The sequence below is a fragment of the Euphorbia lathyris genome, chromosome 9, assembly GCF_963576675.1.
Source record: "Euphorbia lathyris chromosome 9, ddEupLath1.1, whole genome shotgun sequence".
NCBI lineage: Eukaryota > Viridiplantae > Streptophyta > Magnoliopsida > Malpighiales > Euphorbiaceae > Euphorbia > Euphorbia lathyris.
In genome coordinates, this window is record NC_088918.1 from 78,031,873 (window position 1) to 78,054,551 (window position 22,679).

General features: G+C 36.6%; 2 protein-coding genes across 2 annotated transcripts; one reads left to right on the plus strand and one right to left on the minus strand.

Annotated features, from left to right (window-relative positions):
* The first annotated feature begins 489 nt into the window (after nt 1-489).
* Nucleotides 490-8,378, plus strand: LOC136206956 (damage-control phosphatase At2g17340). Its single transcript, XM_065998164.1, has 12 exons — nt 490-712; nt 812-877; nt 1,913-1,979; nt 2,105-2,173; nt 2,672-2,812; nt 3,442-3,570; nt 3,691-3,777; nt 6,263-6,337; nt 6,410-6,487; nt 6,572-6,649; nt 7,937-7,999; nt 8,120-8,378. The coding sequence occupies exons 1-12, from the start codon at nt 543-545 to the stop codon at nt 8,198-8,200; spliced, it is 1,104 nt and encodes a 367-aa protein (XP_065854236.1). The 5' UTR covers nt 490-542; the 3' UTR covers nt 8,201-8,378.
* A 1,054-nt stretch (nt 8,379-9,432) lies between these two features.
* On the minus strand, nt 9,433-11,109 carry LOC136207168 (cysteine protease XCP1-like). The gene is made up of 3 exons (XM_065998457.1): nt 10,381-11,109; nt 9,897-10,037; nt 9,433-9,804 (listed from the first exon to the last, which is right to left on the minus strand). The coding sequence occupies exons 1-3, from the start codon at nt 11,068-11,070 to the stop codon at nt 9,589-9,591; spliced, it is 1,047 nt and encodes a 348-aa protein (XP_065854529.1). The 5' UTR covers nt 11,071-11,109; the 3' UTR covers nt 9,433-9,588.
* Nucleotides 11,110-22,679: the final 11,570 nt, after the last annotated feature.

A 22,679-nucleotide genomic window follows, 5' to 3' on the forward strand; every position in this document is an offset into this window, starting at 1 on the left:
AAAAAAATCATATTTTCTGTGATTTAATAATAGAATTGGAGGTTAATACTTATTAATTCGGCGAAAAATTTTGATTTTTTTTCCAATTCGTAGAATAGACATTATATTTTTTAATTTTTTTTTATGTCTCATCATATGTTTATAATCTGTCACTAATGAGTGATGTGACTCACATGTGAAGTATAAAGTATAAATGACAGTACAATTTGATGAATTATTTCTAAAATTGATCTAACTTCACAATTTTAGAAGTAAAATTATAGCCGCCAATAATATGAATAAAATTGTACAATTTTAAATATTAAAGGTAAAATTGCCCTCAAGGTAAAGGGCATTTTTACACCTTATACGTACAAATATCAGCAACTCTTCAATAAAAATAATAATAAAAAAAAAAAAAAATCAGAGCTGCGAATATATTTTTCATATAAAGAAATATAAAAAATCATATAATTTCTTTTATATATAAATGCTTTGGAAAGCTACATTTTCAGTTAGCCTTTTTAGTACAGACTGACGAAAACAAAAAGTAAGAAAAAGAAATGGAGAGCGAGTCAGAACTGGTGGCGTTCCCGCTGCTAACAACGCCGATTGAATCCAACTACAGGGCTTGCACTATTCCTTACCGATTCCCATCTGATAATCCAAGAAAACCTACTCCTACTGAGCTTCAATGGATCAATCTCTTCTCCAATTCAATTCCTTCTTTCAAGTTTCGTTTTCTCTTTTCCTTTTCCTTCTGAGCTGCATGCATTGTTCTTCTTCTTTAATCTCGTTTGGGCATTTCTTCAATTTTTGCTTCTTTTTACAGGAAACGTGCTGAAGATGATACTACTGTTCCTGATGCTCCTTCTAGAGCTGAAAAATTTGCTCAAAGGTCATTTACTGATTCAATTCAACTTTTGCTAAATTTTTTGGTTCTGAATTTACTTCGACTTTTTATTCACTTCGTTTTGTTTTTTTCCTCTGTTTGTGCTATTGATTTATTAGTTTATTTCTCTTCTTTGTTGATAAGTGTATCTCTTTTTGTTGTAGTTAGTTTATAGGAAGTAGAGAAATGTGCAATTCGTTTAGGTTGTTATGAACCCTAGTTTTATAATGAATTTGATGCAATTTTAGTACTGAAATACTAACATGCAATTATGAAGAGAGAGTTTTGGTTGTATTTCTTTTTTTTGGTAACAAAAGGAGAGCAAACAAAAACAGGAAAAAAAAAAAGGCTAGGAACAGATAAATCTATCACTGCAATCGCCCCTCTGGTCAGCAGTAAGGATATCCAGGATGCCTGCAGAAGGCACATGAAACTCATGATGCCCTTCTGGTCAACCTTATTGCCCTCACGGTAGCTATGAACACAAAACGACACTCCCACTGACGATCCCGGTACTGATAGAGATAAGTCAGGAAGTCACCGTGCCTTTCATAAGACTAACCACCACGGCAGATTAAGCTCAATAATAACACGATGATAACCTCTGTCCCAGGCAAGCTTGAAACCAATATAACACCCCCAAAGTTCGGCTAGGAAGGCTGAACAGATGCAAATGTTGACAGCGAAACCAGTTTTGTCTGTATTAATTGAACATGAAGTGTGAGTCTAATTCATTATGGTTGGATGTAGTGTGGAGTTCCTTTACACATTTCATGATGGGTGTCAAATGCAACACAAATGATTATCTTGTCAAACGGGTCGTGTCAGTGTGTTATCTCTCTAGTGTTGTCGTGTCAGTGGGTAATCTCTCTCAAATCAAATGAATAATTTTCATCGAATGCACTGCAGACCTGGATATCAGACCATTGATATAATATGCTTGCTCATTTCCTAACACTTTTTTTTTATCATCATCATGAGTTTGTTATTTAATGTCAACTGTTTTTTATTCCAATCTTGGCGCTGTCTTGATTTTTAAAGGTATTCTGAAATCCTGGATGACTTGAAGAAAGACCCTGAGAGTCATGGTGGTCCACCCGATTGTATTGTAAGAAATTTCATAAATTTATTTCCCTTTAACTTGCCATTTCAGGAGTATGTATATAATTTGAAGATGTGCCCTTCTCTGTACTATCTTCTCACTTTTCGCTCTCTACTGTTTTTGGAGTGTAGCTTCTCTGCAGACTGCGGGAGCAAATCCTCAGAGAATTGGGATTTAGAGATATATTCAAAAAAGTCAAGGTCAGTTTTATTCTTTTTAGTGTCCAATGATATGGTATACAGATGTTGTATTGTACTTGTTCAAATGATAGTGAGTTGTAGAGTCAGGGTAGGTTTAATATGACGGAAAGTTGGGGATTGTGAGGGGATTACGTGTTTGCATAGGACAGAGATCAAATTTTACCCTGTCAGCTAGCGGCTTCCTTTTTGATACCATGGGGCGAAATGAATTGAAGGAAATATGAGTTAGAGGAGAGGAGACTACTCACCCCCTATCTTGACCATTTGAAAAGTTGGCTTAAACTTCCTACACTGATATAGATGATCATATGTTGCTGATAGACTGCTGTTTAGATTTTGAATAGTCATTATTTGTTACCAATTCTCTATTTTATACTTGGATTGCACCCACTTTTGTTTGTTGCCATTGATCAATTGTCCTTTGCTCATAAGAACATTGCTGATGTGCTTCTTCCTTTTCCCCTTCAAATAAAGATGTTTCTCTTTGTAATGCAATAGGATGAGGAGAACGCAAAGGCTATATCTCTATTTACGGATGTTATTCGCCTTAACGATGCTATTGAAGATGGAAACCAGCGTCTAGAAAATCTGGTTAAAGGAATATTTGCAGGAAACATATTTGACCTTGGATCTGCACAGGTTGGTCAATATTTTATAGAAGAGTTTGTGATCTCTCTCTTTTTTGCTTAACAAGTCTGTTCATAACTGGTGTACATATAAGCAAGAGTAAATTTATTGGAAAATCTACAATACTTGGATTTCTGGGATTTATCTTGGTTATTTTTTGGCTCTACTTGGCATGCCTGTATGCAGATCCTTACTTTTAATCACCTAATGTTACTCTTCAGTGTGACATCTGAAATTCATTCCATGCGTCTTCTTAGGCATTGATATCATGTCTCATGGCTGGATGTTTTGTTTGTTTCGGTGAATTGCATCATGCCTTTTCTTTTCTTGCTTTATTTTTACTTTGTGTTGATAACACTTGGCTCAATTTGATATAACTCATATTGTTAAAGACAAAAGTAACCAAGGAAGTCACCTTTTATTTTTGGTTGATTATCCTATCACCTCGTAGTCATTTCTTTGAATTGTCACTTCTTCTCGCTTTTGAAAAAGCTTTTATTCTGTTTATGCTAAATTTCGTACACTAGTAGGTTCTGGAATCCTTACAGGAATAATATAATTCTAGCAAATAGAATACTTATTACTGGTAATTTCTATGTCAAAATATGACGAATCACAGTTCACTTTCCAATTTCCTGAAGCTTGCTGAGGTTTTCTCGAAGGATGGAATGTCCTTTTTGGCTAGTTGCCAAAATCTTCTTCCTAGGCCCTGGGTTATTGATGACTTGGACAACTTCAAAACAAAATGGAGCAAGAAATCTTGGAAAAAGGCAAGTTTCACATGGAATTTTTTTTCATGGTTTCGTTCCTTTTAAAGACTCACATACTCATTTCACTTTGACTCGTGCTAAAATAGTCCTGATTGCCTTTTTGTTTTTCTTTTGTAATAGGCCATCATCTTTGTTGACAATTCTGGTGCAGATATAATTTTGGGTATCTTGCCATTTGCAAGAGAGCTTCTTCGACGGGGAACTCAGGTTTGATTTATCTTTGCATGTCACTTAGAGCTTTTTTTTTTCCATTGCTTACTGTAGTTTAATGATGAATACTGATTTGTTTATACAAGTTTTTGACCAAATTCTACCTAGGGCAAGTTCCTATATATTTTCTGTTAATTATAAGCTTGCAAAAATATAAGGGCATTCGTAGAATTTTAGGTCCTTAGATCCAAAATATCTAAATTCAACCAAAAGCTAAATATGCCTTTAAGGCTGCAATCTTATATGGAAGAATACCCCTCAATTGCAAAAATGTCCTAAATAGTCATGTAAAATAAATATCCTCAAGGGTTTTGATTAAAATTAATTGTTTTTAAAGTTCACTACTTCTAAAAGAAGATGTATAAATATTCGGAAGTCCTTTCCAAGACTATTGGTTGCCTCCTAATAGCATTGCTTGGTTTTATTTTGAACTGACTTTTTTTATTTCAATCCTATTATATACCTTTATGTTTTACGAGACCTTATAAATAACCTTAACATAGCTAGTCTTCTCACATTTGGTAAGGATGTGGAGAGAAAGGTGGACTTAGTTTCAGCTTACCAATCATAGTTCTTAAGCTGCGTCTAGGGCTCAAAGCTCATCCGGCTGCATCATCAATGCCTCGGCATGAAATATGGTTTCTCATCACGAGTTAGACAATAAATCTTAACTAGGTGCAAGTCATACAATCGCTTACTGTGGAATATCTCTTAGAATATTATTATTTACAAGGCTACATGTCATTAGAATTTTCTTGATGTATTTGCACAAGGCTGCTTGAGAAAATATTTCTAGTGTCTCAAAAATTGTGCAAAGGAGGAAGGTCTGTGACATCATCCCACTTAATCAAGCAACCTCCTTGTTGCCTTTGAACTTACTTAATCTTTGAATTCATTCCTTGTATGCTTGATTATTTGGAAGCACCTTCCACTTAACTAACAATGAATGTGCAAGTAATTGGACTATATCTTTTCCGTCTTTCCCTGTCATCATTTATATGAATCCTTGTCAATGGTCTTTGTGTAACCTTTCATCTTGGATCTTCATGATTGTCCTTAAAGGAATTTGGTTGATTCACACATACTGGAAGGGATTCAATTTTAAGAAGCTCAACTGTGCATATGCTTGTTTTCATTTTTTATTTTTTTATATCAGAAATGAGCTTTCATATCTTCTTTCACAACCTCAATGTGAACCTTGAGTTGAGGCATGCTTGTATAGCTTCACAAGCACAAGGTCATCTTCTTGGAGTTCCCTCTGTGTCAACCCCTTCCTGCTATTCCCTCTGTCAACCCCTTTTCATTCCTTTTTATATTCTCTCCAAATGATAATGCTTCGTCATGTGGACTCTCTCTGCTTTTGAGATTATAAAATGACCGGGCGACATGTAGCAACTCAGCCTAATCTTATTGATTAACTCAGTAGTGCGAGTGCCTTACATATAGCTCCAAAATATTGACCCTCTCCATTTGTTGTTAGTTTCCGAATGCATAGCTGTCGAAAATCCAGGGTCAATGCCCAGTAGTTTGAAAAATTCAGTTCAAAACCTCCTTGTGAACATGACTGTCAATTTTTGACACGGCAACACGATTTACAAAGACAACTCACTTGACATGACCCGTTTGACAGGATTATCATTTTTGTGTCATTTATATCATATATAATCACGTGCAATATATATGTCACATCACACAATAACCCTTTTTGACACCCTTACTTGTGAAGCATCTTGATCCCTCACAGGCATATACACAAATACTTCCCAATAGCTTCAGAAAAATACTTTGTTGCTTGCTCGTCTGTGCAATCTTTGGGTGTAGGCATAAAGGTTCCGTACTAGGAGAATTTTGGGGATACGTATCCTTGTAAAGAATATAGAATAGGGATTATTTATCCATATTAAGGACATGGGAAGCTTGTATAATGTATAAGCTCAACCTCCATTTTTGGATCAAATAATCTCCACTGCCTCGTTAAGGTGGAAGATGCTTATAGATGGTGGGCTTCAGTTTTAATCTATCCTCTTTTTCTCTTAAATATTCTCAAGCATTGAATTGAGACTCATATGTGTCACTTAGGGATTTTTGTTGGGAAAGTCCTTGATCAATTCAATTTTTAATGATTAAGTTCCGAATCTTTTAACTAGATACATTATGCCCTTGATCAATTCTTTTTTAACACATTAAGTCCCTCTTGGACGGTCAGCTGTGTGATTCAAACACCATATAGCGCCATTGTTTCACTGTTTTAACATGTTACTTGACACAGATCGCCATATTAGATTTTTTTTTTTCTTGCTAACATGCCATGTCAACCCCTAAAATAACCTTACCACATCAACCCCCTCTAAATTTTGAGAAGCTTCTCATTTTGATTCCTATATGTTCTGATGGGTGCGGGAAAGATCAATTTCCATATTATTTGTTTTACAGCATTGCTTCTCTTTATTTCACTGCCATCTTAACTTCCTGTCCTTTGTAGGTTGTGTTGGCTGCCAATGACTTGCCATCAATTAATGATGTCACTTACCCTGAACTAATCGAGATCATATCAAAGGTGATACAAAGAAAGATAATTAAAATGTTTCTGTTGGATTCACAGTTTTCTGACTGAACTGCAATTTCGCAGTTGAAAGATGAAAGCGGAAAGCTTGTGGGTGTTGATACCTCCAATCTTCTGATTGCCAATTCTGGGAATGATTTACCAGTAAGAACAAATATGCTATAAACTTAATATTGGATAACGAAGCTATTCCGTAATAAATCTGTTTCGTGTTTCCACAATCTGCAGGTTATTGATCTTACAAGAGTATCACAAGAGTTGGCCTATTTAGCTAGTGATGCAGACCTAGTCATATGTGAAGGGATGGTAAGTTCACCTTTGAATAAATATCGATGTGAAGAAAGAAAGAATTATTGTCATTCGTAATTATTTGGGCGGCATTCAAATATGTCATCCCACAACCCTACCCCAAAAAAAAGGAGAAAGAAATGTTCTGTTCTGCACTAGGAAGCACTGACACGATACTTGTACGGGTGTGGGTGTGGGTGTGGGTGCGGCAAACAGCATTTTTTAAAAATATGAGACACGGGAACGGCAGGGACATGCCAAATTTATATATATATATAACGTTCATTAGTCATTATAAACCATAAATAACATCCATAATAAGTCATTACTTCATCCAAAAGAAACATTTAATACTTTAAACTACCAAAAAAGTGATTAGATTTTAATTTCTTCTTTTTATTGGGGTTTTATTTTATTTTTGTATATATCAACCCCTCTTTTATGTAAAATTATTAAAAAAAAGTACCCCTATATTCTACTTAATTAACTTAGAATCCGTGTCCCTGAAGTGTCCCTATTAAAAAAGAAAAGAAAAAGAGGGGACACTTATTTTGGAGTCTCGGGCGCGTGTCCCCGGAGTGTTCAACACACGTATGTTAACCTCCTCGGAGCTTCCTAGGTCAGCATAATAATATTTATGGATTAATACACATATTTGCCCCTGTGTTTTCTCGGAAAAACAGATTTGCCCTTAAATCAAATAAACCCACAAAACTATCCTTGGATTTTTTACAAACATACAATTATACCTTAATCTAACAGAGTTGTTAAAAGGCGTCCACATCAAACCTTTTTGTCTCCAGAACAACCAATCACAAACAGAAAAAAATATGCACATTCAATTTCGATTAAAAGCAAATTAGAAGAACAGATTGGTCAAAATTTATTTTCATAAAAACTCAATCAACCTAATAAAACGGCGTCTAAACCTCCTAATTAATCCAAAAGCAATAGCAATAGAAAACAACAAGAAACCAAATGAATTTTGATTGTCGTCATCCAATTTTTTTGGAGACAAGAAGGTTTGATGTCATCACCGTTTAGCAGCTCTGTTAGATTAGGGTATAATTGCAGGTTTATGGAAAATTCAGAGATAGTTTTGTGGGTTTATTTGATTTAAGGGCAAATCTGTTTTTCCGCGAAAACACTGGGGCAAATATGTGTATTAACCCTAATATAAAAGAACATTGCATTTCCTCTATGTTGCACCAAGACTCACAATTTCTGACATGACAACATTTACACAAACACTTAGCCTAACAAGACCCTGTTGACACGATTATCATTTTTGTTTACTTTTGGCAGGGGCGGGGGATAGAGACAAATCTTTATGCACAGTTTAAGTGTGATTCTCTGAAGATTGGAATGGTAAGTGTTTAAGACTCAAGTTATATTACTATTATCTGTATATGTAAGCCTTGATTTGATGAATTCAATCTTGTGATAAAACTCATTTTTGTTTTCATTTCCTGGCTGCTTCTTAATCAGGTGAAGCATACAGAAGTTGCTCAGTTTCTCGGAGGACGGCTTTACGACTGTGTTTTCAAGTACAATGAAGTCTTGAACTGATCGGTTTTATTCTTACCTGTACTGTTAATTTGTTATTTATAGCAAATCATTCAATATACACAAATTTAGGTCTTATCACTATGTCACTTATGTATTGCTTAAAAAACCTAAATTATGGAAGTATGTTCATTCAATTACTAATAATAACAAACAAAAGGATTTAGAACTGATTATTGCATTTGAATTTTTGCCATATATGTAGCTTTTTTTTTCCTGATTATCCGCCAGTTATGAATGCGTCAATTGTTTGTGCGTATTCGTATGCTTCAACTACCTACGGGTTGTAGTTCAGTTGGCACCACAGATTGAGTTTGTGAGAATAGATTTGTGACTCGATTCTCATTAAATACATCCATAGGAAGAGGTGAGGAGCATTAACCCTGATTAAGCCTCAATCAGGGTGGCAATTCGTGTTTCGTATCAAAATCGTGTATCTTATATATATGTTTCATATGGTTATATTATATATAAGTCATAGAAAAATGATTTTCATATCAGTAGGGTTGTCTCTGTAAATCGTTTTTCGTGTCAGAAATTGCCATCCCCTCCTTATCTCAATAAGGATACCTCTGATTTAGACACGCACAAAAAAAAAAAAAACTACCACTTGTTGCCATTCTAGAGCTTTAGAGGAACTCATGGATGCAGGGTTGTCAAAATGGGTCATGACACAATAACAAAATTCGTGTAATCTGTAAATTAGATGAAATAAGGTTAAAACTTAATGCCTTCAGGTCGTAAACAGGTTTATGTGTTTAATCTGCAAACTAAATGGGTCATGTCGCGGGTCGACTTATAACTCGTTATGACTATAATTTTTTATGAGTTAGCGGGTCGTGTCAACTCGATCCTTTTGACCTTAAATATATTTGTAAAAATATGTATGTTATTATGGGTTTATAAGTTATTTTATCCTAGTGTATAGCATATATATTCTTCTCATTTTCTTACAAATTCTAATTTATTAATAAATTTTGTAATTGGTTAAATGGGTTGGTAGGTTTGTAACCCATTTAGTTGACTAAAAGTGTCGTAGCAGGTTAACCGTGTCAAGCTGATCACTTTATTTTTTACACATTCAATTTGTTTACTTAATCGTGGCAACCCGTTCAAATTTCATAGAGTCGTGTCAACCTGTTTATTAAATAGTTCATGTCATAGTTATCCTCAACGAGTCACCTAGGTCAACACGACATGTTTACAACCGGCCAATCAATTTTGACACCTGTAGATGGATCTGAATTTTGATCTCATTTTATTGATAGAGTGCATTGAAAGGGATTAACATAGCAATTGCATCAAGCTAGGGATCTGCCAGAAAATAAAAGAAAAAAAGAAACTATTCTTTTTAGAAATGGTGCAGTTTCACGTGGTTTCGGTTAGTCGTTTCACTTGGTTTTGGTAGGATATGAAGCCATTTTGTTGATTCCACAAAGCCCTTCAGGTTTTCCTGTGTTCCTCTTCATCCTTATGAAACCTTTTTCACCCCATTTTGGTCCCCATGAGTTCTTCACAATTATGTAATCTGATCCTTTTGTTGTTCCATATCCAACTGCTGCAACTCCGTGATCAAGTTCCGTTCCACAAGGTCCGTTGAACACTCCCTGCAAAACCCGAAAAATGTTTGAAATTCGAAATTTCCTATGCCATTTGCATCTGATTTTATTGATATATAAGTTTTTTTAAGTTTTCTTACCCCACTGTAGAACTGGAAATCTCTGCCGGACGCATCGATAGCGACACTAAGAGGCTGGTGAGCCAGTGCCTTCAACAGACTTCCTTCGTCGTTCTCCGGTACGTCATGGTAACCATTTATTTTCACTATCTCCATCTCTCCCTGATTAAAAAAAACAGTTTTAGGTTTGTCGGAAAATATTGTGTGTTGGATAATATTGGGTGAGGGAAAAAGTTCGGTTGAAAAATAAAATTTGTCTCGTGTTTGGATACAATCGGAAAATGGGAAGAAGTGATGGGCTGGTATTTCCGAAAGGTAAAGGAAAATGTTTTACTCTTTTGAGTAAAACATTTTCCTCGCTTTCTTTATATATTTTTGTATTGTATTGACTAATATAAAATTTTCCGGGAAAATATTTTGTTGCACAATATTTTCTAACAAACATATGGGGCCTTAGAGTAGTAAGAACTATAGCCAATGGTTTGATTGTTATTCGAATGTTTACCCTCTTTTCGTCGCAAGTTCCTTCCTCCATTAGATACGGGTAGTCGTCTTCCTTGTGTAGTCCTCCATTGTTGATTATGTATTCAAATGCATAGTCCATTAAACCACCATTACAACCACTGTTAAACGCCGTGTCACAATCGATCAACTCTTGCTCCGAAAGCGAAGTTAAATTTCCAGTAACTATCTGGTTTACACCTTCAACAGCTGCAACAGTCGAAAACGCCCAACAACTGCCGCATGAGCCTTGGTTTTTCACTGCAGTAACAGCTCCTTTCTTCCTCCAGTCAACGGATTTCGGAGCTTCAACATCTCTATAACTGAACTCCGTGGTACTCCTCCTCCTAGGAATCTCCGTGTTCAATCCGAGGTACTTGTTCTTGAACTCTTCGTGACTCAAGTCAGCGAACTCGTTCAATCCGAGCCAGTACGTCGTAACCTCCTTGTTCCTACTATCAATATGTTTCAAGTTATCCATAAAAACTTCAAACCTATGCAACTTCTCTTCAATGCTTTCATAGATTTTGCCATGTTTAGACATCCATGTTTCGAATAATTCGACCACTTTTTCCGTCGAAGTTAGGTGTTCCGGTGAGTAACCCACGATCGAATACTCGTGAGCTATGACCGAGTAAATGAAGAGAGACGCGGAAAATGCGAGGAGGGTAATTTTTGAAATTGAGAAAGCCATTGTTGAGATGAATAGAGATGGATGGATGGATGAATTTTGGGGAGGAAATGGTAGTTGTTTATATAGAGTTTTTTTGGGGTTTATATGTTGCTTTCAAGTGAAGTAGATTAATTAATTTTTAAATTTAAATGATGAGTCTTAAAGATTGGTTCTTTTCTGTATGCTTTTTTTAGAAGTATGATGTTAATGTTGTTGATTGGAGAGTTTGAAAATTGATATTTTTAGAACTTGTTTTTCAAAGGTGGTCTTAAGGTAATATAAAACAATTAAAGGTAAAGTACATAGATATATAGCGGATTATCTGTCGGAAAATATTGTGTTTTGAAAAATATTGGTGTGACCCTTTTGTGGTGAAAACAAAATTAAGAGTGTATCAGCAGTTTATAGTACCTGTGAACTTCGGAATGCGTCATATCTAACTGTCAAACGATTGTTATGAATAAAAGGGACCGAATAATTCTTTAAGGTCCAAATTATCAAGAGTTTAGCCAAAGACAAGATAATAAATTACAAGAAGGTCACTAAATTGTAAGAAGGCTAGAAATAAAAAGTGCAAGAACTTTGCTTAATAAACTAAAAATTACAAGAAAATTAGTTGAAATAAGGCATAGTGCGATTGTCCAAATTGGTCATTTTATCTCTCCAACTCATCGAATGTCCGATTTATCCCTTTAACTCTATAAAAGTGGCATTTCTCGTCCCCTTAACTTGTCCATTTATCCTCCCAACTCATAGAATGTCCTATTTACCTCCTTAACTCCACATAAGTGGTATTTTTCACCCCTTGCAATCCGTTATCGAGGCCTAAATTGATACGTTTTTTTAAACGTTAAACCTATATTGGTGCTATTTTATACGTGGAACCTAAATTGATACTTTCCCAATAACCATAGGCCTATTTTGGTACATTATCCTTACATATAATGTCTTTAACTTGTTTATATTAATGTTCTTGTTATTTGTATCTTTTATTCATTCCTTCTCTTTTTAATTTTTTGGCTAGTTAAATTTTGATCATCTAATTATTGTAATACAATATTATTGTAATAAACATATGAATGATCAATATAATTATCAAATTAAAACAAAATAAAAAAGTTGATATTAAAAAAATATATTTTCAAACTCATTTGAATAAGTCATATTAATTTTGCACTACAAAGGGGTACGTGATACTACTTTTATGAAGTTAAGGGGTAAATAAGATCATAAAAGGTGAGAAATACCACTTTTATGAAGTTAAGGGGAAAATAAGACATTCGATGAGTTGGGAAGTGGATAGGTAAAATGGCTGATTTGGACAAGTTAAGAGGGCGAGAAATACCATTTTTATGATGTTAATGGGGTAAATAGGATATTCGATTAGTTGGAAGGGTAAAATGACCAATTTGGACAAGTTAAGTGGACTGAGGGAGCATTGGGCCTTAAAAGAAAGAAAAGTGCATAAATTTATGATTGAAAATAAACTTGTATAGAGTTTAGGTTTGATTTTTTTATAGATTTTTTGTTGTCTCTCAAAATAAAGATTAACTTCGCTTTTATAGCTTCTAAATCTTGTTAACCACCCTCTATGATGCCCATTTCTTGAATAACTACTCATGATTTTTAACTGTCACTTCCCACTAATTTCTAAGAGACCTCAACAGAAAAACGACCCTTTTGACTGACTTCGGCCTTCTTGCTTGACTTCGGCTTTCTTACAGGCTAGAAGGTTGCCAGTTTGAAAACCATCCAATTAACAAAATTTAATTTAATTAAATAATTATTAATGGATTGATGTTATTTAATTAGTCTACCCATATAATAAAAATTTAATTAAATTATACATTAAGTTCAACAATACAAATAATTAAAAGGTGTAAACAAGTATAAATATTTTTTGTGTAAAAGAAAATATTTTGGGGTGTTCGTCTATAACACTGAAAAACGAAAAAAAAAAAAATTGATGGATGGTTACTGTTTTCAAAATAATAAGAAGGAATGGAGTAAAGTTGAAAAGGTTTAGGAAAATGTCTTACCCATTTAGTAAAACATTTTCCTCACTTTCTTTATAAATTTTTCTGTTTACTAACCGACTTGTTTTTCTAAACAAACAAACACCGAAAAATCAGAAAAAAAGTTTTATTTCACAATATTTTTGGCAAATAAAGTGACAATAAGGATTTTTTTTCCAATCATGAATTTCATTACCACACAAGGAATAATTTTGAAAATAACCTCTTTGTTTTTGTTGATTTGTAGATGAGTGCTTGTATTTTTCTTTGTTGCAAAAAAAAGGATTGAGATTCTCATCCGTTTACAAATCAATGACTTTTAAATTGTCAAATTGACCGTTAATGATTTCAAAATAGAAAATTTTAAAAATTAAATTAGTTTAGTGTCATACTTATCATGAATCACGTTTTTTATATTTTAAAATCGTAATTCTTGAGTGTTTATTTCTTTCAATATTAACTTTATCTTTCCTAAACAAACAACATTAACAATGAACTTGATCATTAAGTGATTTCAAATTAAAAAGTTGAAGAATAAAAATTGATAGAATATCATCAATTTTAGGAATTTCTTATTTTGAGGTCATTAACAATGAAATTGATCATTTCCTGAGGCGACTCTCGAATGATATACTACCAAATTTTGTGAAGTTAAATTCACGTGGTATTAACACGCAGCTGTTGTGTCCGGTTTGCAACTGTGATGAGGAGAATAGTTTTCACGTTTTTTTGTTTTGCATGTATGCTCGGAGCTATTGGAAAATTGCAGGCTTATCGGAGCGGGTGGATAAAATACCATCTCCAAACGTACACGATTGGTTGCTGAAATGTGTGGAAATCCTTCCCACCGTGGAGCTGGTATGCTGGGCGTCATTGTTGTGGAAGCTTTGGTTTTGTAGGAACCATTGGGTACACGAATGGAAATGGATCCCTGACTCAAGCCTAATTGAACAAGTGCAGGAACTGCTTTTAACCCAAACATACACGGACACTGGCACCCCGATCCTTGATCAACATACCAGATGTGTTCAAACTGCTAGTCCAGTCCCTACAAGAGTATGGCGTCCTTCCTAAAACGGCGTTATCAAGATTAATGGTGACGCCAAATTTGGTGCTAATGGCCATGCGTGTAGGGTAGGATTGGTAGTGAGGAATGCATTGGGACTGATCATGGCATCTGCTGGAATTCCAATCCAAAATTGCATGTCCGTTGAAGAATCAGAACTGTCTGCTATACTAGAGGGAATCTCACTAGCCAAGAATTGCTGTTTTAATGATATTATCATCGAAGCAGACGCGAAATATGTTATCGACGCTCTACAAACAGGCTTCCTACCACAATCTCGGCTCTTATACCTATATGAAGATGTTTTAGCATGGAGTTCGATTTTTAATTCATGCACCTTTTCTTTTGTTCACAGAGAATGTAATAAGGTGGCTCATTCTTTAGCAATGTGGGCTACGCCTTTAGTCTCGCCTTTAATTCTTATTGAGGACGTTCCCGACTCAATTTGGGACCTCGCTTGTAATGACTTGATTCACATGGTTGATTAATATATTCCACTTTTCATCACAAAAAAAAAAGTCAGTGAATTTTTTTGTAACAAAAAAAATAGCACAGATACCCTTGTAAATTTATTTTTGAAATGGGAAAAAACGTGTTTAATAATTTTAATTGCCACTTAAAATTAATGGATTATTATTTTTAATTATTTGTAATACTAAAATTTAAATTAAATTGAAAAATCACTTTTTTAGTTATAAGGCCGGATTAATCGATTTAAGGTTGTTCATGACCGTTTTTTTTTAAATAAAACATAACTTATTATTAACTTAAATTAGAAGATAGAATATCAAGTATAAACGATAGTGGACAAGCCCACTCACCACGAACATAACTAGAAGTAACAGCCTTAGCAAGACTATGGACTGCTAAATTCGCTGATCGTTTCACAAAAGAGATAGAACAAGTGTTCAAATCTCGTAATAAATAACAAACTCACAAATAACATCAGACAGATATGATAATCGAATGGTTTGATGTTGAATATCCCGAACCACCGCCAAACAATCAGATTGAAATTCGACGTGTCCTAGATTGAAATCCTTGACTCATGATAACGCTTCGCGGATCGCCATAGCCTCTGCCAAGGGAGGATTAACTGTATTTGTAAGATAGCCCATACGAGCCGCAAAACATCGCCCTTGGTGATCTCGTAGAAGAAAACCATATGAACAAAAACTGTTTTGGCTATCAATGCCCGCGTCAACATTGCATATGAAGCTGCCGATGCTGGGCTTTTTCCATTTACTATGTGCATTTGAATATGGAGTAGCCTGACTTGGATGACAATTATGTGCAGCATACCAAGCCACAAGTTCTGTTGCTGCCGAATGACAGATTTCCTCAGGGGTGTGAAGCTTATCGTTCCATACTTTGTCATTTCACACCTTCCATAATGGCCAACATATCATTGCGATACGATTACAATCGCCTGTTGCATCTTCAAGGAGATTGATAAACCACTGAATGAAGTTGGTAATCTGATCCATTCGATTATCTTGGAAAAAAATTTGCCAAACCTGATTTGCCGTGGACACCCGATGAAAACATGAAATTCATTTTCCCCAAATGCGCCACAAACGGGGCAGCAATTAGGAAGAGAGCTATGGCGGGATGCAAGGTTGTTTAGCGTTGGTAAATATTCTCCATAGAAAATTCTTAATTTTCGGTGCTACCTTCAGGTTCCAAATTAAATTCCAGGTTGATTCGATTTGTATTTATCAGAGACATCGGTATTGGTCCCAATGCTTGAAAGTATCCACTTCTTACCGTGTACGCTCCAGATTTATCCTTCGGCCAGAACCATCCATCTTCTGCTCTCCTACGTCTGATAGGAATGGAACGAATAAGCGCAACATCACGACTATTAAACTTACTGCTGATGATCTCTTCATTCCATCCCCCATACTCATTCATTAAGTCTTTCACAAGGCCTGTTTGTAATGATGCAGCAACCGAACTCGTGGGATACGAATTCTGATCGTCAGGAAGCCATGGACTATTCCAGATGGAACTGGACTCTCCATTGCCAATCTTCCGTCTCAGCCCCTCAATCAATAAATTGTTAGGAATAATTGAAATTACGATAAACGAAAAATAAGCAAACACACAAGAATTGTCAACCCAGTTCGCCACTCGATTAGAATGACTACGTCTGGGGGCACTACCAAGCCAGGATATTTCACTATAATGAATGAGATGCGGATTACAGAGAAAGAGGTTACATTTATACTCCTGAAACCCTAACCGTCTGAAACCCTAATCGCCCAAAAATTTTTTGGGCCCATCGCTTCAGTTGGGCCTATATATTTTAGTCTCCATAAGCCCAACAATCTCCCACCTGGAGACTAAATCCTTCATCTGATGGTAGTGCCATGCCTTTAACTTAATTACCAAGGCCAGCTGAAGCCATACATAGCTTCAGCTTCTCTAAGGTTACAACCTTAGTTAACATGTCTGCAGGATTCTCTGTGCCTGCAATCTTCATCAACTGCAATATCTTCATGTCCAAGAGATGCCGTATGTAGTGATACTTCAACTCTATGTGCTTTGTTCTTGAGTGAAAGGCGGGATTCTTTGCCAAATGAATGGCACTCTGACTGTCGCTGTACAGAACATGATCCTTCTGCTTCTTTCCCAACTCACGCAAGAAATTCTGCAACCATACCATCTCCTTACTGGCCTCAGTCACTGCAACATACTCAGCTTCTGCAGTAGACAAAGCCACCACCTTTTGCAGCTTTGAAGCCCAAGAGACAGCAGTACCAACCAATGTGAAGACATATCCGGTTGTACTTCTTCTCTTGTCAAGGTCACTAGATGCCAAATCTGCATCCACATATCCTGTCAGCATAACTTCCTTGCCCTCAAAACATAAGGCCTGTTCAGTGGTTCCCTTCAGGTATCTCAAAATCCACTTTACTGCTTCCCAATGCTTCTTACCAGGATCTCCCATGAAACGACTAACAACTCCCACAGCATGTGCAATATCCGGCCTTGTGCACACCATTGCATACATCAAGCTGCCAATTGCTGAGGCATACGGAGTTCTCTCCATCTGGACTCGCTCTTCTCTGCTCTTGGGTGAGTCATGTTTAGATAGCTTGAAATGGCTACCCAAAAGAACCGTAGCTGGTTTGGCATCTTGCATGCCGAATCTAATTAAGACCTTCTTGATATACTCAGCTTGTGAGAGATACAACTTTCCAGCCTTCCTATCTCTTTCAATCCTCATGCCCAGAATCTGCTTAGCTTCTCCGAGATCTTTCATAGCAAACCGCTCAGATAACTGCTTCTTCAGTTTTCTCACTTCTCGAGCACTCGACCCTACAATCAGCATATCATCAACATATAACAGTAAAATTATGTAGCCTTCATTCAATTTCCTAAAGTAACAGCAATGATCAGCTTCACTCCTCATGAACTCAATTTCGTGCATGAATCCGTCAAATTTCTTGTACCACTGTCTTTGAGCTTATTTCAAACCATACAAGCTCTTGTTCAACTTGCACACCAATTCAGCGTTATCAGACTCATAGCCCTGAGGTTGCTTCATATAGATGTCTTCATCTAAGTCCCCATGAAGAAATGATGTTTTTACATCCATTTGCTGCAGCTCCAAATCTTCTGCAGCTACCATACTCAACACTAAACGAATAGTAGTAAGCTTCACCACTGGAGTAAAAACGTCAGTATAATCTATACCATACCTCTGCTGAAAGCCTTTCACGACCAGCTTTGCCTTGTAGCGCTTGCTACCATCAGCCTCTTCTTTGATTCTGAAGATCCACCTGTTTTGTAGAGCCTTCTTACCCTTTGGAAGCTCAACAAGTTCCCAGGTGCCATTGGTCATCAAGGAATCCATCTCATCATCTATTGCAAGCCTCCACTTGCTCGCATCCTCTCCACGAGATGCCTCTAAGTAGCTTTCTGGTTCACCACTATCTGTCAGCAGCATGTAGTTGCTTGTAGGCGTGTACATGTCAGGTGCTCAACGCTCTCTGGTGGATATGCGTAGTGTAACCGGTGGAGTTTGGGGTTCTCCTACCTCCTCCACAACTGCCTCCTCCATAACTACCTCCTTGCTCCCACCAGAATTCGTGATGTCTAGGTCCACGACCTCTGGTTCTGAATCAGCAGTATCAGATGCTCCCAGACCATCCTTGTACATCATCTGCTCATTGAAAAAAACATCCCGACTGCGGATAATCTTCCTGTTCTAACTATCCCATAACCGATATCCGAAATCATCACCACCGTATCCAATGAACGTACATTTAACAGACTTCGCATCTAACTTACTTCTCTCAAGGGGAGCAATATGAACATATGAATCACATCCAAATACTCGCAGAAAAGACAAATTTACCTGCTTGCCACTCCAAGCCTCTTCTGGAATGCCGCTCTACAAGGGAGCCGATGGCCCTCTGTTGATCAAGAATGCTGCAGTATTAACTGCTTCTGCCCAGAACATCTTCGGAAGTCCGCACTTCAGCCTCATGCTTCTAGCACACTCACACAGAGTTCTGTTCATTCGTTCTGCAACTCCATTCTCCTGAGGAGTTCCTTTCAAAGTCTTCTCCATGCGAATTCCATTCTCAGCACAGAATTCCTTGAATTCCTTAAGCTCATACTCCCCACCATTGTCAGACCTCAAACACTTTACTTTCAAACCTGTCTCATTCTCAACCAGGGCCTTCCATCTTCGAAAGGAATCAAAAGCATCAGATTTCTTTCTCAGAAAATAGATCCACACTTTCCTAGTGGAGTCGTCAATAAGGGTCATGTAATACAAAGCTCCACCAAGAGATTTCACAGGTGCAGGACCCCATAGATCGCTGTGAACTAACTCCAACCTTTCTTTCTTCAAAGTTCTGCCACCTTTAGAGAAACTGACTCTTTTCTGCTTCCCAAAGATGCAATCCTCACACAGCCCAAGATCAGCAGATTTCAAACCCGGCAACAGACCCTTTGAATACAGCACTTTCATCCCCTTTTCACTCATGTGACCAAGACGACAGTGCCACAAATCTGCATTGACATTCTCCCTCACGACATCAATGCTATTGAAAACGTTGTCTGTTAAGTACAACGATCCAACCTTCTCACCACGGGCGACCACCATGGCTCCTTTGGTCATTTTCCAAGCACCACCTACAAAGATTACACAATAACCTTCATCATCCATTTGCCCAATTGACAACAGATTTCTCTTTAGGCCAGGAACATGCTTTACTCTAGACAGCTTTATCACAGATCCATTCGGAGATTTGATCGAAACATCTCCCTTCCCTACAATCACCAAAGGCTCATCATCAGCAAGATAAACCTTTCCGAATTTCCTAGGGGTATAGTTTTCCATCAAATCTGCACTACTACATGAATGAAACGAAGCTCCTGAGTCTAATACCCAAGACTCCAAAGGACTTCTTACACTCAATACCAAGGCTTCTGCTGCTGTTTCTGCAGTTGCATTACTCAGAATCAACGCATCACCAAAATCCTCGCTGGCTGAATTCATTGACTTCTCCTTCTGCGGTGCCTTACATTCACTCTTGTAATGACCATTCTCATTACAATTACAGCACTTGATGTGGCTCTTGTCCTTCACAGGTTTCCCTCTCCCTTTGGACTTAGACCTGCCACGATTCTGCTTTGACCTGCGATCTGACCTGCCCCGATTCTCTGCATTCAAGGCTGATCCAGATGTGGAACCTGACTCTTTCCTGCGAATCTCCTCGCTTATAATCAAGTCTCTGACATCATCAAACCTAAGTTTTTCTTTCCCTGTTGAAGCACTTATGGCAGTAACCGTGCCGCTCCAACTCTCTGGTAAAGAAGATAACAGAATTAGGACTAATACCTCTTCGTCGAAATCAATATCTACAGAACTTAATTGAGTGATTGTCATATTAAAATCATTCAGGTGCGCCGCCACTGCTACATTCTCTGTCATCTGCAGATTAAACAGTCGTCGCATCAGATGAACTTTATTTGCCGCGGAAGGCTTCTCGTACAACGAACTCAAGATCTCCAACATCTCCTTCGTGGTCTTTGCCTTCACCGTGTGATGCGCCACGTTTCTGGACAGCGACAGGCGAATCACGCTCATCGCTTTTCTATCCAACAGCTTCCACTCTTCATCATACATATCCTCCGGCTGCTCACCCAGAGGCTGGTACAGATCTTTACCGTACAGGTAATCCTCGATCTGCATCTTCCAGAAATCAAAATCCGAACCATCGAATTTCTCCACAGGGGTTTTTCCGTCTCCCATCGTAATTAACCTCGCTCTGATACCAGTTGTTAGGAATAATTGAAATTACGATAAACGAAAAATAAGCAAACACACAAGAATTGTTAACCCAGTTCGCCACTCGATTAGAATGACTACGTCTGGGGGCACTACCAAGCCAGGATATTTCACTATAATGAATGAGATGCGGATTACAGAGAAAGAGGTTACATTTATACTCCTGAAACCCTAACCGTCTGAAACCCTAATCGCCCAAAAAAAATTTTGGGCCCATCGCTTCAGTTGGGCCTATATATTTTAGTCTCCATAAGCCCAACATAAATCACGACCCGCCATGATGCTACGCCATATGAAAGAAGGGTTATGCCCTAAGGAAGCCTGTAAGAAATCAACATTAGGAAAATAACGTGCTTTCAGTAATTGAGCAACCAATGAATTCGGATGTCGAACAAGCCGCCAACTTTGCTTAGCCAACGGTGCAAAATTAAATTTGTGAATGTCACGGAAGCCCAATCCTCCATTTGATTTTGGCCAACACAACTTATCCGAAGCTTTCTAGTGAATTCCACCTGATGTAGAGCCCGATGAATTCCACCAGAACCTGTTCAACATATTATTAACATCATTACAGAACTCATTTGGCATAAGAAAAATGCTCATTATGTAGGTGGGAATAGATTGTAGCACAGATTTGATGAGAATCTCCTTCCCTGCTCGAGACAAGTATTTTTCTTTCCAACTATTGATACGTTTCCAGATTCTGTCTTTTAAAAAACCAAAGGCTTGCATCTTGCTTCTACCAACAACTATAGGCGCCCCCAAATAGAAACCCATATCCTCAAATTCTCCAACCCTGAGTTCATTACAAACATCAGAGCGGGCCTCAACTGTCGTATTGCCGCTAAAAAATATAGACGACTTTTGGAAATTCACGCATTGACCAAATGCTTGCTCGTAACACCTCAAACATGATTGAACCTCCTCGGCTTCTCTTTTATTTGCCCGAAAGAACAGGCAAATGTCGTCGGCAAAGAATAAGTGGGAAACTTTTGGAGCATTGCGAGACACCTGAGCTCCATGAATCAATCACATCCGTTCTCTAGCTGAAAGCAACAATGATCATGGACATGATCATGGACCGGACTAGACCGGGCCTATCGGGCTTTTATGTAAAAATACGCAGTTCAAGCCCAACCTAGTCCGCTATAAATTTAGACGGGTTCGGGCTTAAAAATCAAATCTCAAGCCCAGTCCATATAAACCCACCTAAATATATATACATAATTTTTAATTATAAAAAATAAAATATATTTAATATATAAATATATAAATTAATTAGTTAATACTAATAGGCGGGTCGGACTGTGCTATTTTAATCAATCCCAAACCCGTCCAAAAAATAGACGGGCTTTAACAGGTCTGGGCTGGACTGGGCCTAAACTTAATTTATATTGTACAAGCCCGACCAAAAGGACACGGGTCCGGATGAGCTGGACGGGTATCCGCGCCCGTGGACAGATCTACTTTTAAGTGCCTTTTTAAAATTAAAGTCTACTATATGTATTAGAATTTGAACTCGATATTTTTAATTTAAGGTGACTTGAGGTCTTTACCACTCAAATCAATCTAGATTAGAAAAAAAAAACCACTTTTTTAAAGAGAAAAAATCACCTATTTTTAATAAATCAAAATATTTCATTTTAAATTTAGATTTAATATTACCATCACTAATAAATAATGATTTGAATATTCTGTAAATATATTTTGTTAAACTTTTACATCAAAATAATTAATAATTTTTCTAATATAATTTTACTTAAATTCTGTACATTATTTTTGTTGTTTATCTAACTATATCTTTTCAATATTTATAATATTTAACATAAAATTCAGTAATATTTTTTAAAATAATATTTTTATTAGTTTGTAGATTTATACATATTACATTAATCTGTCATTCTATTTTTAAAAATATAATATAAAATAATTAATTAACTATTTATTTTGTTTATTCATAATTCTACTAGTCCAATGTCAAATTTTATATAAAATACTAAATTTATCATTTTATAATTAATTGACATACAAATTGATTGATCCAAAAAAAGAACATACAAATTGGTTTATATATATGCGTTTTTTAATTCATATTATTTTTTTGGTAGGAACAGAAAAAACCTTTTTAATGTTTTTTTTTTGGTAGAAAAGGAAAGCAAAGCAAAACAAGCAATTACACCGGGATTACCTAGGAAAGCTAACCCCAATCATATCCTCTAAAAGAAGAGGAGAACGAGCG

Excerpts from the sequence above, each read along its gene's own strand:
- LOC136206956 (XM_065998164.1), top strand. The coding sequence starts at position 543 with ATGGAGAGCGAGTCAGAACTGGTGGCGTTCCCGCTGCTAACAACGCCG. Across the intron at positions 3,571-3,690 it reads GCAAGAAATCTTGGAAAAAG|GCCATCATCTTTGTTGACAA; the intron begins GCAAGTTTCACA and ends CTTTTGTAATAG. Across the intron at positions 3,778-6,262 it reads TTCTTCGACGGGGAACTCAG|GTTGTGTTGGCTGCCAATGA; the intron begins GTTTGATTTATC and ends TGTCCTTTGTAG.
- LOC136207168 (XM_065998457.1), bottom strand. The coding sequence starts at position 11,070 with ATGGCTTTCTCAATTTCAAAAATTACCCTCCTCGCATTTTCCGCGTCT. Across the intron at positions 10,038-10,380 it reads GAACTTGCGACGAAAAGAGG|GGAGAGATGGAGATAGTGAA; the intron begins GTAAACATTCGA and ends TTTTTTAATCAG. Across the intron at positions 9,805-9,896 it reads ATTTCCAGTTCTACAGTGGG|GGAGTGTTCAACGGACCTTG; the intron begins GTAAGAAAACTT and ends CGGGTTTTGCAG.